General features: G+C 50.2%; 1 protein-coding gene across 1 annotated transcript in view; it reads left to right on the top strand.

Annotated features, from left to right (window-relative positions):
- The window catches only part of SUSD6 (sushi domain containing 6), a 66,340-nt gene extending 54,981 nt beyond the window's left edge, over positions 1-11,359 (top strand). Inside the window, exons 3-6 of the mRNA XM_006171507.3 lie at positions 369-566; positions 1,516-1,654; positions 6,315-6,742; positions 8,392-11,359. Of these exons, the coding sequence (XP_006171569.1) occupies positions 369-566; positions 1,516-1,654; positions 6,315-6,742; positions 8,392-8,417 (791 nt within the window). The 3' untranslated portion in view covers positions 8,418-11,359. The remainder of the gene's footprint in view (positions 1-368; positions 567-1,515; positions 1,655-6,314; positions 6,743-8,391) is intronic.
- The last annotated feature ends 1,769 nt before the right edge of the window (positions 11,360-13,128 follow it).

Below are 13,128 nucleotides of genomic sequence, written 5' to 3'. Positions count from 1 at the left end.
GGATCTTGGGCACACATGCACACGCACCCGGCGTGAGTTTAAGCCACCGGGTCTGGGACTCGAACCGCGGTTGACTACGTGGGAGTCCAGCGACATAGCCATTACGCTAACGCTGGTCCCTGAATGTGGTTCTCTTTAGGCACAGCACGGGTAGAGGAGAAAACTTGTGAGCAGCTGTACTTCCCACCCTGGAGCCAGTATACTTCTCTCTGTAGGTGGCAACCTGCAGTGTCAGGGTTGGTGGGCAGCTGTCCTGCAGCTGGCCTTAGGGGCCTCAGGTGCTCCTGCTCAGGCCTTCAGAACTTGGGCACCGAGAGGAGATGCCCTTGGGAAACCTCACCACCGAACACCTCTCTCTCTCTTTGCAGTGTGCTCCTTACCCCCAGAGCCTGAGAATGGTGGCTACATCTGCCACCCCCGGCCCTGCAGAGACCCCCTGACAGCGGGCAGTGTCATCGAGTACCTGTGTGCTGAAGGCTACATGTTGAAGGGCGATTACAAATACCTGACGTGCAAGGATGGCGAATGGAAACCGGCCATGGAGATCAGCTGCCATCTTAACGAGGGTCAGTCTCACAGATGAGGAGGGCTGCTGCTGCCACTCTGCCTTTGTTTACTTTCCTCCACGGGCCCCTTTGCTGTGGTGCAGCTTAGCTCCATCAATGCCCCACAGCCTCCTTCCTTGGGGTCTTGTGTCTTTAGGATCGCTGGTCCATGTCCCATTGCAGTTCACTGAGCCACTGAGGGGTTCATAGCCTTACTGAGGCCTCTGCCCTGCTAAGTAAAGTTCCCTTTGATGTCCAGGGTCTCATTTGCCTAGTCGAGTGCCTGTGACCTCTGACCATGTTCTGCTAACTCACAAGCAAGCACTGACACCTCCTCCAGTGTCTCTCATCATATTTGTCCTTGAATGGGCATGGACTGTCTTGTCATGGAGCAGTGGTCTAGCTGCACAGAACACTGTCTCCCTTCTGCCTCCTCCTGTCTGGCACAGGAGCGTCCAACTGCCTGTGGGAAAGTGTGTGCCATGGGACCATCTTTGTGCTTCACACCCAGAACATGCTTACCTGTGACACCACAGAGAAGGGTTGGAACCAGCCTGAGGTAGCAAAAGCAATGGGACCTTGGGACAGGGGCTTACTACAGCCCGGGTCCTAGAATGTATCCTTTCACAGGTGCAATGTAAGGAGGTGGAATGATGGTTCATGTTCACCTACCTGCTATTGAGGACAGGATCAGAGGTTATGAAGGTGAGGACTCTAGGGTTAAGTGAGTTTCGGTATCTGATGGACCTTAAAGGCTGGAAGCAAAGGGAATGTTTCATTCAGGAAATAGGATCGGAAAGGGACTCCTTTCCAGGAGTACCGCATGTTCATAGGCTGCTCTGCACTGCTGCTCCTGAAATGCCTGGCCATAGGATGTCTGCATGTGGACCATGCAGACCATTTGCAAGGTGACACACATGTTTTGTGTGTCTGGGTACAAAATGCTTCTGACAGTGGCTTGTTTCCACAGAGAAAGACACCCACACGGCACTCGGGGTCCCCACACTGTCCATAGTGGCTTCCACCGCCAGCTCCGTGGCCCTCATTCTCCTCCTCGTGGTGCTGTTCGTGCTGCTGCAGCCAAAGTTGAAGTCTTTCCATCACAGCAGGTGAGCCCAGTGGCCTACCGTGGGGCCAGCCTCAGAGGGGCTGAGGGTTGCTGTGCTCTCCTCACTTCCGTGTGTGTCCAGGAAGGGGGAGAGCCTGTCCTGTGCTGAACGCCTGGCTGTACCTGGCATAGCGCCTGGTGCTTTGCATATATTATCAGTCCTCACAGGAACCTTACAAGTGAGGAAAACTGAGGCTCAGAGAGGTTAAGTTGTTCACTCATAATCATACCTCAGGAGGACAGCAGAGCTGAGATTTGAACCTAAATGTCTTCAGTACCAAAGCCATGTCATTTCTCACTACACCAATGATTCTCAAAGTGTGCTTTCAGCAGCATCAGCATCACTTGGGAACTTAGGAATGCCTATTACCAGGCTCTACCCCAGACCAGCTGAAAGAGACGCTCTAGGACTGGGACCTAGTGCTGGGGTTTGCCACACCCTCCAAGTGATCCTGATGCGTGCTCATGTTTGCTAGCCTGTGTCCCATACTCCTGGTTCCCACCCTGGCCGCAGAGAGGCACCTGTGGGAGTTAAAAAAATGTATATATATATATACACCAACCTGGGCTTTCATCCCCAGGCCTTGGGTTTATTTGGTTTAGAGGGAACTCTGGCATTAGCTTTTGTTTAAGATATTTTTGCTACAGGACTTGTGTGCTTGTCAGAGAGATAGAGAAAGAGAGAGAGAGACAGACAGACAGAAAGTGAGAAATCACCCCCCAGGGGGAATAGCCATGCCACAATCCCTTCTTTTCTGTTCTCCTCTCAGGATCTTGGGCATGCACGCACACACACTGGGGTATGTTTCAGACTGAGTTCAGGACTTGAACTGCAATCAACCATGTGGGAGTCCAGTGCCTTAACCACTGTGCCACCTGCTGGCCCTTGGCATTAGCATTTTTAAAAAAGTTTCTCAGCTAGTTCCAGTGCAGAGAGACTGAGAACCACTGCATTACTGTAGAGAAAGATGAGGAGGGCTTTCTTGCCTGCTTGTCACTTGCCTTTTTCTAGTTTAGCACATTGGCCACAAGTCATCCCAGCCTAGGCTAGGTGGCAGTGGTGGGCCTCAGATGGAGCTGACCCTGAGTGTGTCCCCATGATGGACTTCTCTTCCTGGATGTCCCAGCTTCCGGAGCTGCTTGGCTCATCCTTGTGGCTCCTCTTCTCATCTTGTAGAGTACATTTTTTAGAATGTTTTTATTTTCCAGACTTTTCATTTTAAATAAATATTTAGAATAACTTTAATTAAATAAGTTTATAATAAACAGTTACATATTTAGGTATGTTTAAGAGTTGATTGGAGGTAAGGGAATGCCAATTGTCCAGTAAGTGTAAAAGATGAATATACAGGCCCTTATGCAGAGGATAATTAGTATGGGTTTCCTTCCTACACAAAAAGCACATGGACATTAATGACTTCACTCACTATGACTGGCAGGTGACCATATTTTGATACAGTGGCCTTCTACCCCAAAAGAGTTAGCTTTTCTCTACACCAGCAATGACCCTAAGGACACACAGTTCCCACTCTCAGCTGGGAATCCCTCCTGGGGACGAGGTAAGCAGGCACTGATCAGCTGGGCCAGCCTGGCCCTAGTCCCTACAGCGGTGTCCACACTGAGCATCACAGCACTTACAGAAGGCGGCCATTGGCTCATCTGCAGAGGGAGCCTGAAGCTGCATGAAGTACATTTGAGGATGTTCTCTCTGCACACTCAGACGTGGCTCTGCAGTAGTCAGCATTCGCCCAGGCTGCTGCTTCCCCAAGCATATCATCCACTTCCTTCAGCTTTGAATACTTCTGGTTTGTCACTTTGCAAGTGACGTTGCTCACTTAGGGGAAGGTGTTGCAGGCAAGGCGGTGGCAATGCTGACCCTCCTCTATGATCACCCCTTTCCCAAGCTGAGTCGGTCAGAACGGCAGCCTCGGACCTGCCCGCAGGCTCCCACAGAGTACTTTTCAAATGTTCACTTCCAGCCTTGTATCGGACACTGCTATAACATAGGCATGAAGGGCTGCACTAAACTGTGTTTAAAGTAAAATGCTCTAGGTTTGAAATTTACAGATAAGGACTAGGCTAAGTTTAATCTCTATGAACTGTGTGTGATTTTTCTTTTCTTTTTCTGAAAGGTGAGAGCCAGGGACTAGTGGTTATTTTTAAAGACCACTAACAGAATAAAAAGATTTGAAGGGGATTATTTATTTGAATCAGCTATTTCTTCACAAAATCTAAGTGATTTATTCTGCATTTCGTCTACATTAGGGTTTTTTTCTCCCCATGTAGTAACTTAAGTCTGTTAAAAAATAACTGAGTTTTGCCCAATTTGAGTAAAGAAGGGAGATTTAGTGGCCCGCCTTGTGGCCTACTGTTTAAGGGAACCAAACCCCACGTGGGCAACTGCATGTTCAAATCCCAGCCCCAGCAGCTTGAAAAATACATCAGGCGTGCGTGTGTATCCCAGATCTTGACAGGATGGAGAATGGAAGAGAAGGGTTTGCAGTGTGAACATGCCTCATTATTGGGTACTTTCTCTCTCTCTCTGTCTGTCTCTTGGACGCTCTGACTCTGGTAAGCACATGTGCCCTTTTGCAAAAAAGAAGTGGGGGAGATTTAGTAGACCCTATCTGCTAAGTATGGACCTCATTTGAATGTATGTGAATGTACCATTTACATGTATTTTTTTTAAAAACAGCAAAAATTATTTTGCATAGCAAATGTCAATATACATACTGCTTTCTGTGCCACTTTGGCTTGAAAGTTTACCTTTTTTCCAGAAACCTCTGAGCGCTTTTAAGGGTGCTACTTTTCTCATATTCACAGTATGTATATTATTTGAATTAGTACAGATTCTTACCTCAAGTACAGGTGAGGAAATTGGAAACTACCCACAGTAGTCAGCAACAGTAGCCTGGTCTGACCGTAGACCATATGTGTCTTCTGACATGATGCGCTGTGTTCTTTTGTCCTTGGGAAAAATTGACCTGAAGAAAGAATCAGACACATCCGGGTCGGGAGACATTCTAGGAGACAGCTGGCCTGGATTCTTCAAAAAGCGTCTGTGTCATGAAAGAAACTAGTATGCCATTCTAGATTAGAGGAGATGACAATTAAGTATAATGCTTGATCCTTGATTGGGTCCTGGATGTAAACAGAGGAGACTGCAGCTGAAATGATATGTTTTTGGATAGTTGGGAATTTTGTTTTGTGGTATTACATCAGTGTTAAATTTCTAAATTGTGATAATGTCATAGTTATGGAGAAGAGGTGTGTGCTATGTCTTCACTGTATTCTCAGATGCTTCAGGGGATAAAAAGGTGCATGTATGTACAACAAAAGCGACCTCCCAAAAAGGTGTCTGCATGAGTACATCTCACTCACACACACGTTGAGTAAAAGCTGCCAGACACACACACACACACACACACACACATAAATTTACTCTGTATCTTAGTCATATAAAGATAAAAAATATGCAGAACTAAACTGTAGTGATGGAAGGACTCATAGTTTTGGTATAGCTATTAAAATCAAAAGCCAAAGAGTAGTTTTCATGAAAGTCAGGGTAGTGGTACCTTTTAATAGTGAGAAATGGGAGTGTTGGGGCAGGCATGAGGTGTCCAGGTGTAGGCCAGGTTCCATTTCGTGACCTCAGTAGGGATTATACAACAGTGTTGTATATTTATGCCAACCTTTGGTATAAACCAGTGAGCTCTATGTAGATTTTTCTTTTTTGTATTTGTGTTATAATTTACATACAATTTTTTAAAAGTTTACAAAGTTAAAAAAAAAAAAAGGAAAACAAAGGGGCTAGGTCATAGGAACAACATTTTTCTGATTTCTTGTCTCTTATCCCGTTTTAAGACCACGGTGATTTCTCCTCTCTTTTTGTAACCATCCTCAGTAGGACAGTTCACATGCCATACACTGCAGGGTACCCATTTGATGTGTCCAGTGAGATGGATCTCAGCACATTCACAGACCTGCGCCATCATCATGCATCGCGTTTACCCAGCTGTGCTGAATCATTCCCTTTTCTCCAGGTCTCTAGGCTCCTAGTTTTCCCTCAAGATCAGAGGACGAGGTACCTTCATACCCAGAGGTTAAGAACACAGCCTCTGGGGCAGGTAGAACGGTAGAATCCAGTTCTTTTGGAGAGGTTTTTGCTATAGGGCACGTGCACTCACCAGAAAGAGAGAGAGAGAGACAGAGAGATAGAAAGTGAGAAATCACCCCCTGGGGGGATGGCCACGCCACAATCCCTTCTCCTCCATTCTCGTCTCGGGATCCTGGGCATGCACGCACATGTGCCTGGTGTGAGTTTAAGCTGCTGGGTCTGGGACTCGAACTGTGGTTGGCTACATGGGAGGTCAGCGACATAGCCATTATGCTAACTACTGGTCCCTAGAACTGGATTCTAATGCCAGCTCCACTCCTTAGCAGCTGTGTGAATGTGGGCAACTTACTTAACTTCTCTGAGTCTCAGTGCATTGTTGGTGACTCTCTCCCTGAAGGGCTAAGGTGAGGAGGTGTTTAAGCACTTAGTGCTGTGCTGGCATACGGTACAGGCTCAGAAATGGTGGCTGGTGCTGAAGATAGTGTATTTATTCACCTGTGTGCTTATTCTGCATCTTCCCTTGTCTTCCCCTCCTCCAATCCAGGCGTGACCAGGGGGTGTCTGGGGACCAGGTCTCCATCATGGTGGATGGAGTCCAGGTTGCACTACCATCATACGAGGAGGCAGTGTACGGCAGTTCTGGTCACTGTGTGCCACCCGCAGACCCCAGGGTGCAGATCGTGCTGTCGGAAGGGTCTGGGCCCAGCGGGAGGAGCACACCGAGGGATCAGCAGCTGCAGGACCAGGCAGACTGCTCCTCTGCAGGTGGTGAGGATGAGGCTCCGGGCCAGTCTGGACTGTGTGAAGCCTGGGGTGTCAGGGGCTCGGAGACTGTGATGGTGCATCAGGCAACCACCTCCTCCTGGGTGGCCGGCTCAGGGAACAGCAGACTGGCGCACAAAGAAGCCACAGATTCAGAGAACAGTGACATACAAAGCCTTCTATCCCTCACGTCGGAGGAGTACACAGATGGTAAGTGGTCTAAACTGAACAGAATTCCTTGCAGCTCAGGATCCTTGCTGGGAATAAGGAAGGGCTGCTAGCCTCTCCAATGATTAGTATCTGATGAAAGAAAGGTAATATCAATATCTGGGTTATTTAGCTGACAAAATATAAGTTCACCGCCAGGGTATCAGATAGGGCTGTGGGCTCGCTCTAGGGAGACTTTTCACAGTCATAAGGCTGTGCTACAAAAGACAGGCAGCAAGTTAGAGTGGGGTGGGGTCTGTCCTGTTGTCACAGTTGAACTTTCTCGATAGGTCAGGAATGACAAGGAGGCCTGGAGTTGTATTATAGGGAAGAAGGAGCCTGTCTGTCTTCCAGAGGACTGACAGGAGTATTCCAGGCTCTGTGTGTGTTAGTTTTCTTGCACTACCTTAGTCAGGTCTCACACTGATGCTTAGAAGTAGGTGTTCGTTACCATCCCCGTTTCACAGCTGCGGAGACGGAGGTAAGTCACTTGGCCACTGGTACATGGCTGAACTGATATTCGAAGCCAGACGACTCTGTCGTCCAAACCTCCATTTTTAACCGCCTGTTGCCTCTGAGGTGACTCTAGTTCCTTTGTAGCAGGTCAGCCATAGAATAAGGTGACTGCCTCTTGACATTTCTGTCTTCGCTGGAGCCCGGTTTGACCTTGGGCTTTAGTCTGTCTCTTTAAAAAAGATCTTTAAGTGAAATTCCAGTGTCGTTCAGGATGTGGGCTAAAGCTCGATGTTCCCCTTCAGCAGTTAGGATTTCTGCACTCGGAAAGCCTCCCCGGAAGGGCCTCAGAGGACACTTCTTGCTTCCTGGCTATCTTGGGCACAGTACATAACTCAAGTTTAGGCAGTTGGAAAGCAAAGAAGTGATCGGGATGTCTGAAAAGTCATAATTTTTGCATAGGAAAACAGAAAAATACATCATGACTTTACTGACAACATCATGGAAATTTTTGAGCACATCATGTTTGTGGCCTTTGTGGCTATCAGCAGCTTGCCTTCTTTCTTCTTGGTTGGCTAGAACACTAGCAGGGGGCTGTGAAATCATTGACCCAGGTTTCATTGTGGAAGCAGAGACTCTCTGGATAGTCAGCCCCGTGTATCCTGAGATAAGCAGATCCCAGCCCTTGTCCTTGCTAAGGGGCCAAGATGGGGCGCTGCTCTGCTCTTCCTCACTGCTTTGCGTTGTTTGTGTTGAACGGGCATTTCTGAGAGCCCTGCTTGAGCCTGGTGCAGTCTTAGGTGTCAGGGGTGATGCAAAGAAATAAGAAGCATGTCCTCTTCTCGCATGGAGTACCAGTCAGTTGGGAAAATGATGGGGTGAGGCCTGTTCTTGAGAAATAACAGAACCAAGAATTGTAGGGGCCGTGTCAAAATGAAGGGTTCAGAAAATCAGGCTCCTAGGTTAGCGAGTTAGTTTGTTGCAGGCCCATCTGAGCCGTCTGGGACTGATGATATCATAGGCTGTCAGGAGGATTAGGATACTTTGTGGGGACTGAAACCCAGAGAGGGGAAATGATTTATCCAGGGTCACAGAGCAGAAGTATATGAGCAGGGAACTTTATTTCTGGTTGCCCTGGAATTGGGAGTGTTGCCCAGAGACCCACCAGGTAACCACTGTGCTCTCTCCTGTCCCTGCAGATATTCCACTGTTGAAAGAAGCATGAGGGCTACTGCTGGCCTCTCCTCTCTGCAAGGGTCCTGCACCCTTCCTCCTCTTCCCTGCGGGTTTGAGCACCCTGGACTCTCCAGCCACCCTACCCAGATACCTGAGCTGCACCTGTGTATCTGTGTGTCTCTGAGGGCTTACAGGCCCACGTCGCTGGAAACTCAAGGAAGATTCTCGCCATCTGCCTGCTGGACAGCTGGAGGAGCTGGCTCTTTGCCTGGCCCAGCCTTCCCATCTGCTGGAGACATATTGTAATGTGCTGGATCGAACCCTCCCTTCCCCGAGCCTCCAGGACCTTTCCAGCCAGCTCGGTGGTGGCAGCCCTCACTTGCCCCCGTGGGCCTGACACCGCTGTGTTTACTCGTGCCTTCCCCCGACCCCGTCCATTTCCCTGTCACGCAGGCTTGCTGTCCACAGCCTTTGTGACTGCACTCCTTGCCCTCTACCACGTGGGGGCCAAGCCTGCATGTTCTGAGGGTCGACACCGCTGCCCTCCTCGAGAGCGGATCCAAGAGGGAGTGGCTCTAACTGGGGTGAGAACCTGGGTCCCTGGGTTCACCCTGCATTGATACCAGTGGCATATCCTTGGCCGAGGGTGGAGGGTTTGGAAAATCATGCCAAAGCCATCCCAGCACTCGACTGTGCAGCTCAGAGGAGCAGGCTCTTGGCCCTGCCGAGTGGAGAGTTTCTGAGGAGCATCCCGAAGATCCCTAGAGAGGGAAAGAAGGTGGCTGAGAAATGTCTTCCACATATGCAAGTCCTTACACCCTGCATCCAGCATTGGCCTTCCTGGCTTGTTTTCCTCTGCTCCCAGAGTGTAAAGGGTGGTAGCTTGCTGCCCCCTGGGTCACTCCGAGTGCCTCTGGCTCCCTTGCTCAGGAGCCTGAGATGAATCACACCTGGAGCATGACATCGCCGAGACACCCTAGAATGCCCTCTGCTCACGAGAGTCCCAGCAAGTGTCCCTTTCTGGGTTTGTGGTGATAGAGGGGAGGCCGAGATGCACAGGTGGAGTCCCTGGGTGGCTGCAGGCAGCTCCAGCCCAGCCCACAGCCTCAGCACCACAGTCACGTGCCTTAGTAACTGTGCCAGGAAGTGGCCTGCTGCCTGCCCACTGCTGCTTTTCCTTCCTCTGCCCTTCCCTGCCACCCCTCCGCATGTCACAGCTGATGGCAACTCATCTTCCTGGCACCTGGGGGAAGGGGCTGAGAACCCTCTGCACACCCCATCCTTACCAGCTCAAGGTGGGTGCATGGGTGCGGAGCCAGATCCAGAGGCCCTTCGAGGCTGAAGCCTAGGGTGCAGAGCGCCTGGAAGAAGAGTCCAGCGATGAGGGACACCAGGCACTTCTGCTGGGGCCCTGTCCTCAGCCATGTGCTGGACACTCCCAGGCTGGGCAGGAGAGCCTGCCCGGCTGCTGTCATTCTTCAAAAGATGGATGTGGCATTAAGGAATGTTTGCTTTTGCTTTTTTCCCTGACACACGGGGCCTAGGATCTCTGAAGCTGACCCTGTGCTGCGCCTCTGCCCCTCCCCCAGCCTCTGTGTTTGGGGTGGTAAAAATAATTAAGCCCAGTATGTTTTCAGTACCTGACCTAACAGGGTTTGCTCCAGGCGTGGGTGGCCTCAAAGATTAGAGGAGTTGCCTTCTCTTGCCCACTGCCTCCTGCCTCCACTGTCACACAACGCACTTTACTCCCGGTCGTTCCTGGCCTCTTGCTGCCACATGCAGTCCCCCTTCCTTCCTCTCAGGGTATGGGCAGTGCCTGCTGTGCCTGCCACCCCCCCCCCAGCCCCCAGGAGCCCTATCTGCTGTGCCCAAAGCCCAGGCAAGTGGGGTTGGATAGGGAATAGGTTGGAGAAGGTGCTAGAACTAGAAGGCAGCGCCTGAGGGAGATGGGACTGGCGTGGGCACACCTGGAGGGGCTCCCTAAGGACCCCGGCCACCTTGCTACACACGCTTTCCTTCACCCACAGTGGTGCCGTTGTCTTCCTCCAATAAGAAAGCAGGGACCAATGGGGGGGGGGGGAAGATCTGAGATGTCACGCTGCACCTTCAGCCTTTATTTTTCACTATCCCTGAACCTGAATTCTAGCCTAGAGTATTTTTCTAAATGGGAGATCTTGCTCTTTTCTATTGTTACTCTGGGTTTTGTTCCCGTAAGAGATTGCACTTTTCTTTTGGGTTTATTCAGCCACACAGGTCACCTGCTTGACCCTCCACCTGCTTGACCCTCGGTTAGTGAAAAGCCTTCCTTCGGAAGCTTCTCCATCTCGCCCTCCATTAGCACTGCCCAGGTGCACCTACCTGGTAAGAAAGTAGTCTCCCTCCCGCCCCTCCCTCTTGTTCCCTGCTTTGATGAGGCCCACATCCTGGAACCTCCTGGGCCTTGGGAGCAGGGGCTGAGTCTTGGAATGCTGCTGACATCTTCCCACAGTTGTTTCTCCCTCCTCCAAAGCAGTTTCATCACCATCAGCCAAGTAAGTGTTGCTGTTCTGGGGCTTCTGGGCTTTGTCCCCTGCCGAGAGATTAGGGACTACAGAGCCATAGTGAGGTGGAGCCTGACCCGGGAGATGAGAGCTGGTGTCTGGTGGCAGCTGTTAGAAAAGAGGCTGCCTAAGGAGCCTTAACAGGCGGGGGAAACTGCCGCAGCCCTGCTTCCCTGGGCTCTGCTCTAGGGGAGACCAGCAGAAGATGTGTCCAGGAGACGGACAGCACCAAAGGACGTGTGGTTTTTTGTTTTTTTGCACAGTTGATCTGACTCGCAGTTTTATATCCTGGTGACTTGCATCACATTCTAGCGACTTTCAAGGGCCAGAGAGAGTATGGTGAACTCACTTAAACCTTGCGTCCCTTCCATGCCTTAGTTTAGCAGGGCTTTCTCTTTGCTCTCTGTATTTGATGTGCTGTGTCCCATTTTGCTGGCAGTTAACTGTGAAATGGGCTGAGTCCTGGCCACTCTGCATTTGTTTGGTTGATAAGGGATTTCAGTGTACATTCTAGAAGCACTCCATTTGCAAATAGTACGTCTTCCCGTGCATCTTGCCCTCCTCCCCCCACCCCCAGCTTTAAAGTTCTGGGAGAAGCTGGACAGCAAGACAGACAAAGGTATCCTCCTGCTTCATTAGGGGGCCGGGCAGAGAGCACCGGGCCTTCTCTGCCCACCCCTGCTCTGCTCTCGGAACACTCGCTTCCTGTATCAGTGTCACCTCCACTTCTGCAGTGTCCTTGCATCGAGAATGGAATATGCCGCAATCATTTCTACATCCTTGCGCCTTTCTTTTTTTCTTTTTTAAACTGAAAGAAAAAAGGGAAGATAAATGACATTGAGGCTTCACAGCTTAGTTCCAGATGTGCATGCCTAGGGCAGCAAGGCTGAGAGCTTTGCTCCTGGGGCCTTGCTGGGCCTCCTGGTTCTCAGCATATGGTCAGTCATTCCTGGTGCCCGAAGAAGGGGCTTGGAGACTATTTTGCTTGGTGCAGTTTGGGCTGAGTGGTACAGAGCTGGATCCCCAGAAAGGGACAGGTGGCAGGCCCAGCTTGGCTGGGAAGTGACTCCTAAATTCCACTTGAAAACCTAGTAGAATTTTGAATGAAAACCCCAAGGTTGAGCCCTCTGCCAACTGGAGGAGATGCAGAGCAAGCACTCGGACCTCCAAGCAGGGAGGAGAGATTGATGGGGGTGGGGCAGCCCCCACACCCTGCCCCGGCTTCTTAAGGTTATCGCACCACTATGGAATCATTTGCAGAATGGTACTTATGTAATGGTTTAAACAACACATGCATAATTGACTCTGTGCAGGATGTCATTCAATCAGTTTGGTTTTGCTTTTATTTTATTTTATATATATATATTTTTTGGTATCCTGTACATTGCAGTGGGTGTGAAGATAGTATTTTAATATTTGTACAAAGTTTAATTTAATTTTAATTGTTCTATGTATATAACTGCATTTCTAAGTAATAATAATAAAAAAGTTCTTATGAAGGCAGTTGTGGGAGGTATGATTCTTCCAGAATGTTCTTTCAGAAATTCTGCCTTGAAAAAAGCATACACATGTGGGTAGAAACCTGTGGGGGCGGAAGCACTACCTGTGGGTGCCTGGCAAGAGGTGGTTGATGTGGGCCAGGGAGGTGGTCTGTGGTACAAGGAAGAGGCCACAGACGTGAGTGGGCATGCGTTGCCTCTTGTTCAGGTGCTCTCAGTGCGCCACACGCTGGGCCCAGGCTGGGAACCGGCAGTGAACAGGATGCTGTGGTTTGGGTCTGCGTTTAATGCAGGTGGACTGGGCAGGAAGACCATCACAGACATGGGCAGTGGTTGTGAGTGGGGATGTGAAAGGTGCCATGGGGTGGCCGGGAAATGCCTTTCGGATGAAACGGCATTTAAGCTAAGATGGGAAGGGGCAGTACGACGAGGCTAGGGACAGGACCCCACCTGTGTGTAGGCGTGAGGGCAGCAGAAGGCACATCAAATTACAAACCAAGAGGGCTGGCTCTGGCACAGTGAACTGGTCTGTGTGGAGAACTGAGGGTTGGGCCCCCAGTCGACCTGTACATGCTGGGCACCTGCACCCATGATCCTCTCCTGGCCGCTGGGATGATTTGGGGTGGGGTTCGCCAGGTGACACTCTGCTGAGGGTGCTTGTCTTCCTCTGGCCTCTTTGACTATCGTGGAAGAAATGGAGGGAGGCTGGACCTGGATGGCA

The sequence above is a fragment of the Tupaia chinensis genome, unplaced genomic scaffold (assembly GCF_000334495.1).
Source record: "Tupaia chinensis unplaced genomic scaffold, TupChi_1.0 Scaffold149686_1, whole genome shotgun sequence".
NCBI classification, from domain to species: domain Eukaryota; kingdom Metazoa; phylum Chordata; class Mammalia; order Scandentia; family Tupaiidae; genus Tupaia; species Tupaia belangeri.
The sequence above is the reverse complement of the archived record's forward strand: the minus strand, read 5'-3'. Positions and strand labels throughout refer to the sequence as shown.